Source organism: Saimiri boliviensis, chromosome 6 (genome assembly GCF_048565385.1).
Source record: "Saimiri boliviensis isolate mSaiBol1 chromosome 6, mSaiBol1.pri, whole genome shotgun sequence".
Taxonomy (NCBI): Eukaryota; Metazoa; Chordata; class Mammalia; order Primates; family Cebidae; genus Saimiri; species Saimiri boliviensis.
Window position 1 is genome coordinate 130,998,141 of NC_133454.1, and position 13,667 is coordinate 131,011,807.

The window sequence follows — 13,667 nt, forward strand, 5'->3', positions numbered from 1 at the left end:
ACCATGGTTAGGCCGTCGGCCATCCCACCGAGAGCCCCAGCTCTCCAGGGCTCACCCCACCACACGGGAGGCCTGAGAAGTTGGGGTTTGGGAGGAGCCTGGGGGCCAGGGCAGCACTTGGGGAGCCTCAGGATGATGGGGGAAGCACAGACCTACCCTCAGGAGCCCCAGACTGATGGGGGAGGCATAGTCCTGCTCTTAAGGAGCCACAGGCTGACAGGGGAGGCACTGCCCTGCCCTCAGGGAGTCCTAAACTGATGGAGGAGGCACAGCTCCACCCTCAGGGAGCCCCACACTGATGACAAAGGCACAGCCCTATCCTCAGGGACCCCCAAACTGATGGAGGAGGCATAAGCCTGCCCTCAGGGAGCCCCAGACTGATGGAGGAGGCACAGCCCTGCCCTCATGGGGCCCCACACTGATGGAGGAAGCACAGCCCTGCCTCAGGTAGCCCCAGACTGATGGGGGAGGCACAGCCCTACCCTTAGGGATACTCTGACCACAGAAGACACAGCCCAGAGCCAGCTCTCTGGCACACAGGGTCCCCCACACTTGGAGCCCAGGGCCTGAGCAGGCGCCAGGAAGTGAGTGGCACCTCCGGGCAGAGGAGGTAGCGGCCGCCCAGTCCTAAGCTCCCTCCTGCTACCCTCAGCCTCAGCCTGAAGGCCTCGGAGGTCCCTGAACTGGATGAGGACGAGGGCTTCGGTGACTGGTCCCAGAGGCCAGAGCAGCAGCAGCGCGAGGGGGCCCAGGGCACCCCAGACGGTGGAGAGCCCCCCCGGTGCAGGAGTCCTGAGGGGGAGCAAGAGGACAGGTGAGTGGGGGCCTCAGGGTGGGCGCTGGGCAGAGCTGGGCTCCCTCTGGGCCTCAGGGTGGGCGCTGGGCAAAGCGGGGCTCCCTGTGGGCCCCCAGCCTAAGCCTGAGCAGCCACCCCATGACCCCCTTTCCAAGCAGCCCCTGAAATGCCCCCATGGCCAGGAAAGGGGGAGAAAGAAGGGGAGGAAGAGGGCGAGACAGCATGGCGGCCTGCAAGGGGCGGCGAGGAAACCTCATTCTGGGGCTCCCCAGAGCCCCTGGGCCCCATCCAGGCAGCTGCGGGCCGGGCGTGTGCTGCCACATCAGCACACAGCTGCGGCCGCTTCTGTAATGGAGGCTGAGAGCCCGCCGCCGCCCCTTCCTCCCTCGGGGCTGGCTGATCTCCATTCCCACGGAGGGGAGCAGGTATTTCCAGATGTGCGCGCCGGAGAGTCGGCCAGAGGGGGGACGCGGTTTCCAGATGTGTGGATGTGTGTGCCTGTCTTAACCCCAGCAGGCCCGAGAGGGGCTGCTCCCGAGCCCCACTTCACTACCCACACTCAGGGTTCCCGCCATCTCAGTCTGCTGCAGCCACGATGGGTCCAACTGCAGCCCTGTTCAGGACCCCCTGGCCTTGGGTGGGACCAGAGCCCGTGGCCGGGTGGCAGTTCTCCCCGGTCGTGCCGGCCCCTCTGAGACCCCCTGGAGCTCTAGGGGCTGGTGTTGCTGAGCAACGTTCCCTTCTCCTGCTACAACCAGGCTTCCACTCCACAAGAACCCCTGGTCCTAGCCTGGCCCAGCGCCCACCGCCCCCTCCCCAGGCCTCGGTTTCCCCATAGGCGCCTGGGAGTCCAGAGGCTCCACATTTCTGAGACGGGGCAGTTCCCTCCTCTCTGGCCTCAGGCCTTGGCAGGCAAGGCTGCTCCCAACAGCAGGGGGCACTTTGACTCTTCGGTGGAGCCCAGCTCTGCGGCCGCCACTCCACCCCCCCACCTGTCTGGCCGCAAGGCGCTGCTCCTGAATGGCCCCTCTGTGTGGCTGCTGCTGGCTCAGACCCCTGCCCACCTTGGGTGGGTGGGTCTGGGTCTTGGCTGGCACACACACCCACAGGCCTGAAATCATGGAAAATTCGAGAATTTCCCATCTTCTCCTCCAGCTTCAGTCCTGCTCAAATGCAGAGGCGCTGAAAGCTGCCAGCTGGCTGGCCTCCCCCTCCCCCGCAGCCGGCAGCCCCTTGGCCCCCCTCCTCAGTGACCTGGCCCCTACCTCTGCCTGGCCTTCCAGATGACCCAGGCTCGAGCCCCCCATAACACCCACAGGCCCCCACAGGGAGCAGAGCAGGAATCGTCACCCCGGGGACCCTGCCAGACCAACCGGTGGGTGAGCAGCTGCCAGGTGGAGGCCCAGCCAGAAAGCTGGGGGTTGAACCCAGCCTCCGTGCTTGGGGGACCCTTAGTTGGTAGGGCCCTGCCTGGTGGGGACTGGTCAGTTCCCCAGGAGTCTCAGGCCCTGACACAGAGGCCCAAGCAGACGGCACTGGCTCTGAGGCCGGCGGACCTTCTTACCCAACGGGCTGGGTCTCAGACCCCTTGGTGCTCAATGAGCCTTACTGCCCTCATTTCACAGATGGGGAAACTGAGGCTTATAAATGGAAAGGGGTCAACCAAGCAATCCAATGGCCCTAGAACGGCTTTGCCTCCCTTTCCACCCACAGGCCCGGCCCACATGCCTGTGGAAAGGGTGACAGTGACGAAGGCCACCTGGAGGAGTTGAGTCTGAGCAAGGAGGGGCCAGACCCCGAGGACACCGTCCAGGACAACCGGGGGGCCGCCGGGGCCGAGGAGGAACAAGAGGTAATGGCTCCACCTCGGAGGATCCGGGTGCCCCCACCCCGGGATGAGTCTGCCTTGGCTGTCTACACCACTGTGGGTCCTATGGCACTAACCCAGAGGGTCAGCACCCCACACCCTCCACCTTGCAGCCCCTTCTGGGCCCTCATTCTCAGGGAGGGTGAGGCTCGTGGACCCTCTTGCAAGCTCCGGACGCAGTTGCCCAGACTCCTCAGTCTCTCACCACCAGCTCCAGAACGGGAGCATGTCAGGACCACGGAGACCCTGAGGCCCAGGGAGGGGACGGCAGGAGGGGTACAGGCAAGGGTCACCTGGGGTGCCTGGTTGTTTTTTTTCCTAGCACCGGAAATGTCAGCAGCCCAGGACACCCAGCCCCTTGGTCTTGGAGGGGACCCCTGAACACAGCTCGCCTCCGCTGAGCCCCACCACCAAAGTAGGTCAGGCTGCAAAGCCCGCCATCTTCTCCCCTCTCCCTGACTCATCCCCAAATGGCCAATCCCACATGCCAGCCACAGGAAGACCAGGACCAGGCCCGGCTTTTGCCCATTATTCCCCCGTTGCCTGGCACTCAACAAACCCCCGTGATCTAAGAGTTGGGGGCTGGATCGGCGGATGGAGTCACTGGGGGGATGGAGGGTGGGGCTTTGTCCCGGCTGCGGCAGGCTCACGTCTCTCTCCACCCTCTGCAGCTCATCGACAGGACCGAGTCTCTAAACCGCTCCATAGAGAAGAGGTCTGTCTGTCTGTCTATCTGTCTGCTTTCTGGGCTCGGATCTTAGGTTTCCCCAAGAAGGGGTTGAAGGGAGTCACAGGGTAGAGACCTGGAGACCACAGGAGATGTCTTGAGCGGGTTGGGGGAACCCCTGTGGGGAGCCATGGGGCCTGACGCATCTACCCTCCAGTAACAGTGTAAAGAAGTCCCAGCCAGACCTGCCCATCTCCAGGATTGACCAGCGGCTGGAGCAATACACCCAGGCCATTGAGGTATGGCCCGGCTCCCCACTGTGGCCACGCCTGTCCTCCATCCCAGCACAGTTCCCCCATCCAACCGGTGCCCTTATTCATTCAATCAATTCCCCTCCATCCAAACAGTATAGCTTCATCCAATCAGTGCCTCTGCTTCTAATCAATGCCCTTCTATCCAAACAATACTCCTTTCTCTAATCAGGACATCTCCATCTAACCAGTATCCTTCCATCCAACCAATACTCCTCTGCTAAATCAGTGCCCCTTCCGCCACCCAGTGAGCCTCCATCCACCCAGTACTCGTGTATCCAGCAAGCCAGCATTTCTCCATTCTATCGTGCTCTTCTGCACGGGTAGTGCCCCACCTCCATACACCGCTCCTTCACCCAGTCAGCACCCTTCCGTTCCCCCAACACTTCTGATTTCAGTCAATGCCCTTCCACCGGCCAAGACTCGCTCCTCCATCCAATCAACACCTTCCTATCAAACCAACATTCCTGCATCCAATTAATGCCTCTGCATCCAACCAGCAATCCTCCATCCACCAATGTTCCTGTATCCAATCAATATTCCTTCACCCAACCGACACCTCCTCATCCATTCAATACTCCTCCCTTCATTCACTGCTCCTCCAATCAGTCAGTACCTTTCCACCCTACCAGTGGCCCTCCATTCAACCAATGCTGCTTCATTCAATGTCGTTCCATTCAACCAACGCCCCATCATCGAACCAATATGGCTCTATCCAACCAATGCTACTCCATTCAATCAGTGCCCCTCCATCTAACAAATACTCCCGCAAATAATCAGTACTCCTCCATCCAATCAAAATAACTTCATCTATCAACACTTTCCATACACCCAATACTCCCCCATCTGATCAATGCTCTTCCATCCAACCAATACTCCGCCATCGATCCACTGTCCCTCCATCCCTTCAGTGGCCCTGCCTCCAGCCCACGGTCTCCCGGCCCTGCCCCTTGAGCAGCTTGGAGGCAGACCCACATCTGTCCTGTGTGCTGTCACCTCCCTGGTGCTCTTTAGGGCAGGGAGGTGTCTCACAATTGCATCGAATGAAGGAAAATACATTGTTTCCGTGATTCCCACTCTAGGGCTACATTGGGAAAGCACTCCCAGGGAAAACACACAGACAAAGCGGAGGGCTGCCCAGTGTAACCCTCTGATGTGTCCACGGTGGCCATCCACTGAGGTAATCCTGGTGCCTTGCCTCCTCTGCAGACCTCTGGCCGGACCCCCAAGCTAGCCCGCCAGGCCTCCATAGAGCTGCCCAGCATGGCTGTGGCCAGTACCAAGAGTCTGTGGGAGACCGGTGAGGTACAGGCTCAGTCTGCGGCCAAGACACCATCCTGCAAGGTAAGGGCCCCTCCAGGAGTAAGGCTGGGTTGCAGAGCCAGCGCCTGGGAGTTTAGCAGCAGGCCAGGATTCCTTGTTAAGGCAAGCGTGGGACTGTCCAGGAGGCAGTGTGGGTAGACAGAACACCGGGGCGTCGTGCTTGGTGGGGTCACCCTTGCTGGTGCTGATGGCTGTGCTGGCCGAGTGGGGGTGGATGGCACGTTTATTCCTTTCCCTGCCTCTTCCACTGGGATCGCACAGAAAAAGGTACATAGGCAGGTCTCAGGCCCCCCGGCCAGGTAAGGCAAGGTAGGAGAGAAGGGCTCAGGGCTTCTATTCCCTGAGATCCAGGGGTCTGCCCTTGTGACATGTCCTGCTGCTGCCCCCAGGATATTGTGGCTGGTGATATGAGCAAGAAAAGCCTCTGGGAGCAGAAGGGAGGCTCCAAGACCTCGTCAACAATTAAGGTAGAGCCTACATGTGGTTGGTGCAGGCAGGGTGGGTGCCGCAGGGCAGGGCAAAGAGGGGCTGTCCTCTGTGCATCTGGGAGGGCTTTCCAGAGGCGGAGGCAGCCTCATCTCCCTTCTGTTGCTCTCGCCTTCACTCCTGGTCTCCTTCCCCAACAGAGCACCCCATCTGGGAAGAGGTATAAGTTTGTGGCCACTGGGCATGGGAAGTATGAGAAGGTGCTTGTGGAGGGGGGCCCAGCGCCCTAGGCCTCCCATCTTGGTGAGTCCCCGGCAACCCGCGGAGCAGAATGAGGCACACATGTGTATCGTGCTGGGAACGTGGCGACCTGGAGGGGGCCTGGACTCCTACTGCAGGCTGCAAGGGTGGGCTCCGAGTTCGCCAGAACCCAGACCAGCTCTGTCTCCCAGCCCTGTGCAGACACTGCCTCCCTCACCCGACGCCAGATTCAAACTCTCTGTTCGCTTCACCAGAGTCAGCCCGGCTCAGCCACTGTTCCACCAGGGAAGCTCAAGGCTCCCTTCTGGGACTCCCCAAAAACCCCAGCAGGGCTCATGATGGACGTGAGGGGCAGCCTGGCCACTGCAGGGCTAGCACTGAAGGAAGTGGGTAGCACGGAGCCCCTGGAGCTCGGGTTCCCGCCCATCTGTGTGCTGGGCGTCCTTAGAGGGGCAGAAACTTAGGGCCTCCTCCCTGTGCCAGCCGAGGGCCATTCAGGGATCTAGATGCCCTCCCCCTCTTATGCTGCAGACAGAGCAGGGCCACTCCTGCCATGGTGAGACACACATTTATTAGTGAACCGGGGCCCGGGCTCCATTTCCAGCACCCATCCCACCCAGGGTGGGGCAGCTGGCCTCCTACCATCTTTCCCTGCTAAACTCCGACTCTCAAGCAGACTTTTTCTGGTACCTCTGAGTCCTTCTCCTGTGGCTGGCAACACCCCCAGAGCCTGGCTCACTGCCTACTGGGGCCCTCCACTGTCCCGACCAGGGCCACAGCCCCTTCTCAGCCCCACTTGGCCAAGCTGCTCTCGCAAGGCTGGGACTGAGGGCCCCCTCCTCCTCCAGCTATCAAAGCCTGGGCATGGCCGATGCTGAGACCCTCTCTCCCACCAGCAAGCCCCTTGAGTTCTGCCCCCTCAGGCTGTCAGTCCAGGGGGGAAGCCGAGGTGGACCGTGAGAGGAGAAACGCTGGGCCTCCTCCACGCCTGATGAGCCCCTCCCTGCCTGCCCGGAGCACTTTGTATCGGTGCCAAGTCCCACGCTGGCTGGGGGCTCCCCCCTGCACCCCAGTCCCAGGGTCTGGCTCTGCTATCAGGAAGTGCAGGCAAGAAAACTGCTGACTCTGCTCCTGGCGCCGATGGCCCAGCCTGACCACGCCTACGCCTCAGCAAGCAGAGATCTGCCCCCAAACCTTTGACAGCAAAAGGGAGGAAAAATGTGAGGCCCAGGGGCCCCCGAGGAGCCTGGGCTCGGTCAGCAGATGCAATGCTCTGCTATCTTACCTGAACTTTTCACCCCAAGGCCCCACCCCACATCCCAGCAGACCCCTTCTCTGTTCCCCGCAGCACTGCAGCCCAGGGGCCCCGGCTCGCCCTCTCTGCCCCGTCCACCTACCACCCTCTTACATCCAGACTTCCCTCAGCACCCGTGTGCCCTCCTCAGGCTGCCCTGCACCCATGCTCCTCGGGCCCTGGCACATTCTCATGCAGCTGTGGGCCCCCAGCTCGGGCCTCAGCCCCCTCTTCTGTACCCTCCGTGGTCCTGGGCCCTGGGAGCCGTTCTGGCCACTTCACGGGAGCCTCCAGCCGGTTGCCGTGCGGTTGAAGTTCTTGGGTTGGGGGTTCAGCTCCAGGATGGAGCGGACTGTGGGAGGGGGCCGGGCAGCTTCGTGCAGCTTCCGGGCGTTGAATCGAGGCCGGTACAGGAAGGGCAGGCGGGTGAGGCCGGCCGGGGTGCGCTCCCCACCGCTGGGCCCTGCAAGGCGCCCTCCAGCCTCCGCCACCGACATGCGGTACAGCACGGCATCCCACATCCTGGAGGCCAGGGAGGCGGGGGCCTGGGCGGTGGGGGCCCAGGACACCTCCTGCTCCGTGGGAGCAGGCGCCTCTGGCTCTAGGCTCTGCTGTGGCCCCGGGCGCAGAGGCCCCTCGGCCTCCTCCAGCAGCTGCTTCTTAAGCCACGTCCAGCCACTGAGCCGGGGCTTGGGCGCAACTTTGGGGATGGGGCATGGGTGAGGGCCTGATGGTGGTGCAGGGCATGAGGCCCTGGTGGGGCTGGACACCCACTCGGCCTCAGGGGTGGGACCAGCCCCCGGGGGCTCCTCCAGCTGCTCTCCGCCAGGGGCCACGGGGGCCAGGCTGCGCCTTGAGGGCTCCAGTGCTCGGCAGGTCGGGGCTATGGGCACCACAACCCTGGCACTCGCCTCTCTGGGCACCGAGGCCTGGAAGCCAGATGGCAGCCGGGGTACAAGGGGCTCCTCAGGCGAGGCTCTGGCAGCCTGGGCTGCGGTGGGCAGCGGGCGGATATGAGCCACTGGGACTGGGCCCTGGGCTCTGGGGGGACATGGGGCTTTGTCTCCGTCCCGGCTGTGGGATCCCCCTTCTGGGTCTGTCTTGGGGGGCTCCTGGGTCCCATCATGTGGGGATGGCGCCAGCCGGATGTGCACCTGGGTGATGTGGGTGCCCCCAGCCACTGGGGCTGAGACAGGGACGAAGCCACTGGGGGGCCGGGCAGGTTCTGGGGCCGGGGCTGCAACCTGGGACCCCGTGGCCTTGAAGTGAGCAGCTAGAATCCTGTGCTGGGTGAGGCTGAAGGAGAAGGTGGACTTCTGCAGGGGTGACGCCACGTGGTGGATGATGGAGGTGTGCGGAGAGTGGGGTGGGGCAGCCACCGTGCGGGGCGGCTCGGCGTGGCTCTGGGCTTCAGGAGGGCTCAGGGCTTCGGCGGGATGCGGGCTCTCCACAGCGTGCGGGGCTGCAGCCTCCTGGTCATGGCTGGCCTCACTCACGGGGGACAGGGAGGTGCGGAAGGCCCCAGGGGGGGTGAGGTGCACGCTCCCTGTCATCCTTCTCCGGGTCGCCTTCCTCAGGAGCTTCTGCAGACGAAGGTTGTCCTTCCCTGGCTTAGGCAGCAGGGGCGGTGGGGGTCCAGGGGTCCCCCGGACACTCGGGCCACCCACCTCGGGTGCCATCGACGAAGCTGAGATAAGCATGGCTGTGTCCTGGGGTGAAAGGGACAGCAGTCAGGCCAGCCCTCCTCCCTCCCAAGGGGGGAGGCCTATGTCTCGTGTGGTCCAGGGAGACCCTGGGCCCAGAGTGTGGAGACCTGAGCATTCTGCTTCCTGTGCACCCAGAACCTGCCGGGGGCGTCCTGAGCTTGACTGCGTCTAGGGGACTTTGGGGCAGCCCCACCATCACGCGAATGTAGAAATGAGGCACCCAGTTCCTCGAAGGACAGGGCTGGGCCCTGCCTCGGGGCTCCGTCCTGCCTGTCACCCTGGCACAAAGCAGCCTGGGTCAGGCCACAGTGCCGCGTGGGCTGGGGTGGGAGACTCGGGGGAGCCCTGAGTGAGAGGCGTGCCCCTGGCCAGCTGCCGGCCGGGCCCAGGGCTGGAAGAGCGGCTGCCCGCAGACACGTGAGGGGCGCCCCGCCGTCTCCGGCCCGACCACAGGCGCGTCCGCTGCGAGCCAGCGGTGAGGGGTGGCGGCCAAGAGGCTCGGGAAAGCTGAGGCTGCATCATCAGAGGTAGATCGGCCGGAAGGTGGGAGCAGTTTTCGCTGAGCTATGCTAAATGGGATATTCCCGCAGACCTCCTGGCTGGGGTGGTCCGGCCAAGCCGCCCACCCTGGTTTCTGGGCGCCACGTGTTTGCAGGGACATTGACAAATGGCATCTGGGCCGAGCCAGAGGCTGTCTGGTTTGGGGAAGGAGGGAGGCCTGGGGGCTGCTGCTGGGGCTGGCTCTGCAGGCACAGAGCTGCTGGAGGGGTGGGGGCAGAAGGAGCCTGCCCAGGACTTGCTCTCAGCTGCTGGCCGCCTCCGGACAACAGGACTGCAGGAACCACGGGAACCCCAATTCTAGCTCCCGGGGTGGGCAGGCTGGCTGGCAGGCAGGACCGCCTTCCCTCCACCTGGAGTCAGGTCTCCAGTGAGAGGCCCTGACCCAGGGCAGAAGGGCTCACCCTGGGAAGCAGGCCTCTGAGGCAGGGAGTCTTCTCCCGTGGTGGAGAGGGGTTGCGGGCAGACAGAGGCTTGAGGGGGAAGGCTCTGTGGGGTGCAGGAGGCAGGTCTGCAGCCCCTCCCTGGACCCAAGCCTAACGCTCCCTGCACCCCATGCCTATGTTCCAGCTTCCTGGGTCTGCAGGTCCAGCCGGGTGGCACCCTCCATGTACTCAGGGGAGATTCCAGCCAGACACCCGCCCTCTGCCCTGGCTAAGAAGTCGCTTCCTGTTACCAGCATGGCCTAGCCTCGCCTCTTTGACGCCCCCTGCTGCCACCTCCTTCTGCTCCTGGACCCTCCAGCCTCCCTGCTCTTCCACTCTCTGCCCCACCACCACCCCCCCCCCCCGCCTGCCCTGCACCCACCCAGCTCTGCTTCTCATTACTTGGGGGAGGAAAGACACTCCTGCTCATTGGCCAAAGGGACTTACCCCTGGAGAGGCCAGGTGCCTTCTAGGAAGGTAAAAGGTTGAGTCACAGCCTGTGCAGAGAGGGCAGGTCACCCCCCAGATCCGAGGGGAAACCAGATCAAGAGCTGACTGCGGCCGTGCCGGAGGCTTGAGGGTGAGGCCCCCCACTCTTTGCTTGCTGCCCCCCACACCGCCATTTGTGAAATAAAGCTCCCTGTGTATTCCCGTGTGCTGGCTGTCTTGTACTCACTGAGGGGGCAGGGCTGGCCAGGATGGAAAGGCTGGGCCAGTGGCCAGCCTGTCCCCACATGGCAGAGCAGATTGTGACCTCTGGGTTCAGGCAGTCTGACCCGGCTCATGGCCTTTGCAGTGTGAGGCTCCAGGACACAAGTTCTGTGGCGGCCCACAGTGGGCAGGGTCCAGGCTTCCTTTTCCAGAATGTCTGTGACATCCTACCCCCACCATGACTAGCCCAATACAAACTTCTGTGCCCTGACTGTGCACCCACGGAAGGCAAGAGCCACCTCTGGGGCCTCCCCCAACACCACCCAGGAGGCGCTCAGTGAAGGTTTGGTAAACAGACAAATGGGTGGATGGGTGGGTGGGGGAATGGGTGGGTAGGTGGGTGGATGAATGGACGGATGAGTGGATGGATAGGTGGGTGGATGGATGGGTAGGTGGGTGGATGAATGGATGGATGAGTGGATGGATAGGTGGGTGGATGGATGGGTAGGTGGGTGGATGAATGGATGGATGAGTGGATGGATAGGTGGGTGGATGGATGGGTAGGTGGGTGGATGAATGGATGGATGAGTGGATGGATAGGTGGGTGGATGGATGGGTAGGTGGGTGGATGAATGGATGGATGAGTGGATGGATAGGTGGGTAAATGGATGGGTAGGTGGGTGAGTGGATGAATGGTTGGGTGGGTGAGTGAAGGGATGGATGAGTGGATGAATAGGGGATGGACGAGTGGATAGAGGGACGTATGGATGAGTGAATGTGGGCTGGTGGATGGGTGGATAAGTGGGTGAATAGGTGGGTGAATGGATGGGTGGGCAGAAGGATGGATGGATAGATGGATGGATTAGTGAATGGATAGGTGGATAAATGAATGGAGGGATGGGTGAGTGGATGGGTAGATGGATGGATGAATAGAGAGAAGGAGAGAGGGCTGGAGGGAGGGATAGAGGGAGGGATTAGTGAGTGAATGGGCAGGCAGGTGGGTGAATGGATGGATGGATGAATGGTTGGATGAAAGTAAGGAGGGATAAATGAAGGGATGGGTAGGTGGTTGGATGGATGGATAGGTGAATGGGTGAATGGGGATGGATGTGTGGATAGGTAGATGAATGGGTGGATGATGGTATGGATGACAGACAGGTGACTGAGTGAATGGGTAGGTGGGTGAATGGAGGGATGGATGAGTGGATAGGTAGGTGAATGGATTGATGAAGGGATGAATGGATGTTAGGTGAGTGAATGGATAGATGGATGGATGGAGGGATGGATGAGTGGATGGTAGATGGATGGATGAAGAGATGGATGGATGGTTAGATGAAGGATGGATGGATGGATGGGTGGAGGGATGGCTGAATGGAGGGATAGATGAGTGGATGGGTAGGTGAATGGATGGATGAAGAGATGGATGGATAGGTGGGTGGAATAATGGATGAATGGATGGATAGATGAAGGATGAATAGATGGGTGGAGGGAGGGATGAACAGAGGGATAGATGAGTAGATGGTAGATGGGTGGATGGATGGATGAAGGGATGGACAGCCAGAGGGATGGCTGATGGAAGAGAAGGAGGAAGGAAAGGAAGTGGTGAAAGTGAGTGAATGTGTGGGAATGAATAGATGGGTGGATGAATGGACAACTGTGTGAAATAGCAGACAGCCTGGGGACATCCTCCCTCCTCCTCCTCTCCCACCTCTCCCAGGTCCTGCACTGGGGCCTGACACTCAGCCCGGCAGCCCTCAGTGTCTGGGAAGCCCCTGTGAGGAGCAGGCCCCTACCTCTGATGTCCTGGACTTCACTGCCATTCCCTCAGCTCCTCAGAGCCACTATTTTCTGAAGGCTGCATGTCAAATCCTGCTTGCCTCATGAATACACACAGTCCAGAAAAGTGAAGCCTCAGCAGAGCCACCACCCACGCAAGGGAGGTGACATGCCCCTATCCTTTCTCAGATGCCCCGGCCACTGAGAGAGCATCGAGGCCACCCTACCCTGCTGGGTAGCCACCTGGTGACTGTACTCCCTTCCTTTCCCACCCGATCTGGAGGGGACGGTGACCAAAGGCAGCGGGCAGAGGCTGACACCTGACACCCTGTGAGCCCCGCTACAGGCTCCTAGGCCAGCCCCGCACAGAAGATGCTCACCATGTCTGCAGAACGAGTCAATGACTCCGCAAAATCCAAAGCACCAGGCCTGTGGGGAGGCAGCTACCTGGGGTTGGAGCAGCTCAGTCCCCAAGCGCTGTGTCAGCTGCTCCAATGCTGGGCCTGGCAGTGCTGAGCCCACAGCTGGGCCGGGCGGCCTCAGGCTGGAACCAGCTTGGGCTCAGGTCAGTTCAGGGCACCAGGAGACGCTCGGGACCCTCTCGGTCTCCACCCCCGCCCCCCAACCACGGGCACTGGGTACCGGGACCTAGATGGAGGGGCCCTGGCCCAGTCTCCACCATTAGGCGTCACCCAGGCAGGGAGCTGGAGCCAGGACACTGAGAAGGCCGTCCCTCCCACAGCCTGCTCCCCAATCCCTGGGCTTGACTCAGCATTCACCAATTTCAGAACACCCCCCTCACTCCCCACATCTGCCCTGGGCCCAGCGCCCCGTGGTCCATCCTCAGACTCCTCCTGGGTGGAAGTGGGTCCCCACGCCACCCTGGCTGGGCCTCCCTTGTGCCATGCCCCCACCCAGGTCTGCAGTGGCCTCAGGAGGCCCCTGTCCTGCCTCTTCTCCTCGGACCACCCAGGTCAGGCCAGATGGCAGCAGGGTGCGGTTACCTGGTGCAGGCCCTCGTGGCTGCTGGTGCCTGCTCTGTGCAGTCCCTGCTACGCCTCAGGCTCGTGCCCTGAGCAGGAGGTCGCCGATACCCAAAATAAAACCTGCCCTGTCCCTCTGACCTCAGCGGGCTGGGAGGAGAGCGCCTGCCAAAGCCAGAGGAGCTGGGCGGGCAGCACCCTCCCCTGCTGGCCACACAGGGCCAGTGCAGGGCCATGGCACACCCACCTGCAGGTGTGTCCCTCAGGACCCCTGGCCTGGGCAGGGCTTGGGTGGACACTGGCTTCCCAGGCCAAGCTCTAGTGAAGCCTGCAGACTCAGCCACGTGTAACCACAACGGTGGGCTCCGGGTTCTTTAAGAGGAGCCAGCCTAGAAAGGAGGTTGGCCCCACCATGGGAGAGGACAGGGTGGGCCGGCGACCCCCAGGGGCCCGCTCAGGTGCCTCTGAAGGAGCAGCTCTGCAGACATCCCCATTGGGCAGAAAGCTGGTCACAGATGTCCAGGGACCAGGGCTGTACGTGGCCCCCCAAAGGCTTGCCCACGAGGACACGGGTGGGGAGGGGAAGGCGTGCAGTGCGGAGGAAGCCACAGACTCCGAGCAGG

General features: G+C 62.0%; 2 protein-coding genes across 7 annotated transcripts in view; one reads left to right on the plus strand and one right to left on the minus strand.

Moving 5' to 3' along the window:
• The window catches only part of LSP1 (lymphocyte specific protein 1), a 37,863-nt gene extending 27,574 nt beyond the window's left edge, over positions 1-10,289 (plus strand). For 5 of the 6 annotated variants that reach the window (XM_003943282.3, XM_074401844.1, XM_010331133.3 and 2 more), the window contains 9 exons: positions 653-814; positions 2,510-2,648; positions 2,986-3,078; positions 3,335-3,378; positions 3,548-3,629; positions 4,851-4,985; positions 5,354-5,431; positions 5,591-5,693; positions 9,780-10,289. In XM_003943282.3, the coding sequence (XP_003943331.2) occupies positions 653-814; positions 2,510-2,648; positions 2,986-3,078; positions 3,335-3,378; positions 3,548-3,629; positions 4,851-4,985; positions 5,354-5,431; positions 5,591-5,680 (823 nt within the window). In that variant the 3' untranslated portion in view covers positions 5,681-5,693; positions 9,780-10,289. The remainder of the gene's footprint in view (positions 1-652; positions 815-2,509; positions 2,649-2,985; positions 3,079-3,334; positions 3,379-3,547; positions 3,630-4,850; positions 4,986-5,353; positions 5,432-5,590; positions 5,694-9,779) is intronic. The other variant, XM_074401843.1, reaches the window with a different exon arrangement.
• Positions 5,687-13,221, minus strand: PRR33 (proline rich 33). The gene is made up of 2 exons (XM_010331130.3): positions 13,066-13,221; positions 5,687-8,654 (listed from the first exon to the last, which is right to left on the minus strand). Exon 2 carries the CDS (start codon positions 8,643-8,645, stop codon positions 7,224-7,226), a length of 1,422 nt encoding a protein of 473 aa, XP_010329432.2. The 5' UTR covers positions 8,646-8,654; positions 13,066-13,221; the 3' UTR covers positions 5,687-7,223.
• Positions 13,222-13,667: the final 446 nt, after the last annotated feature.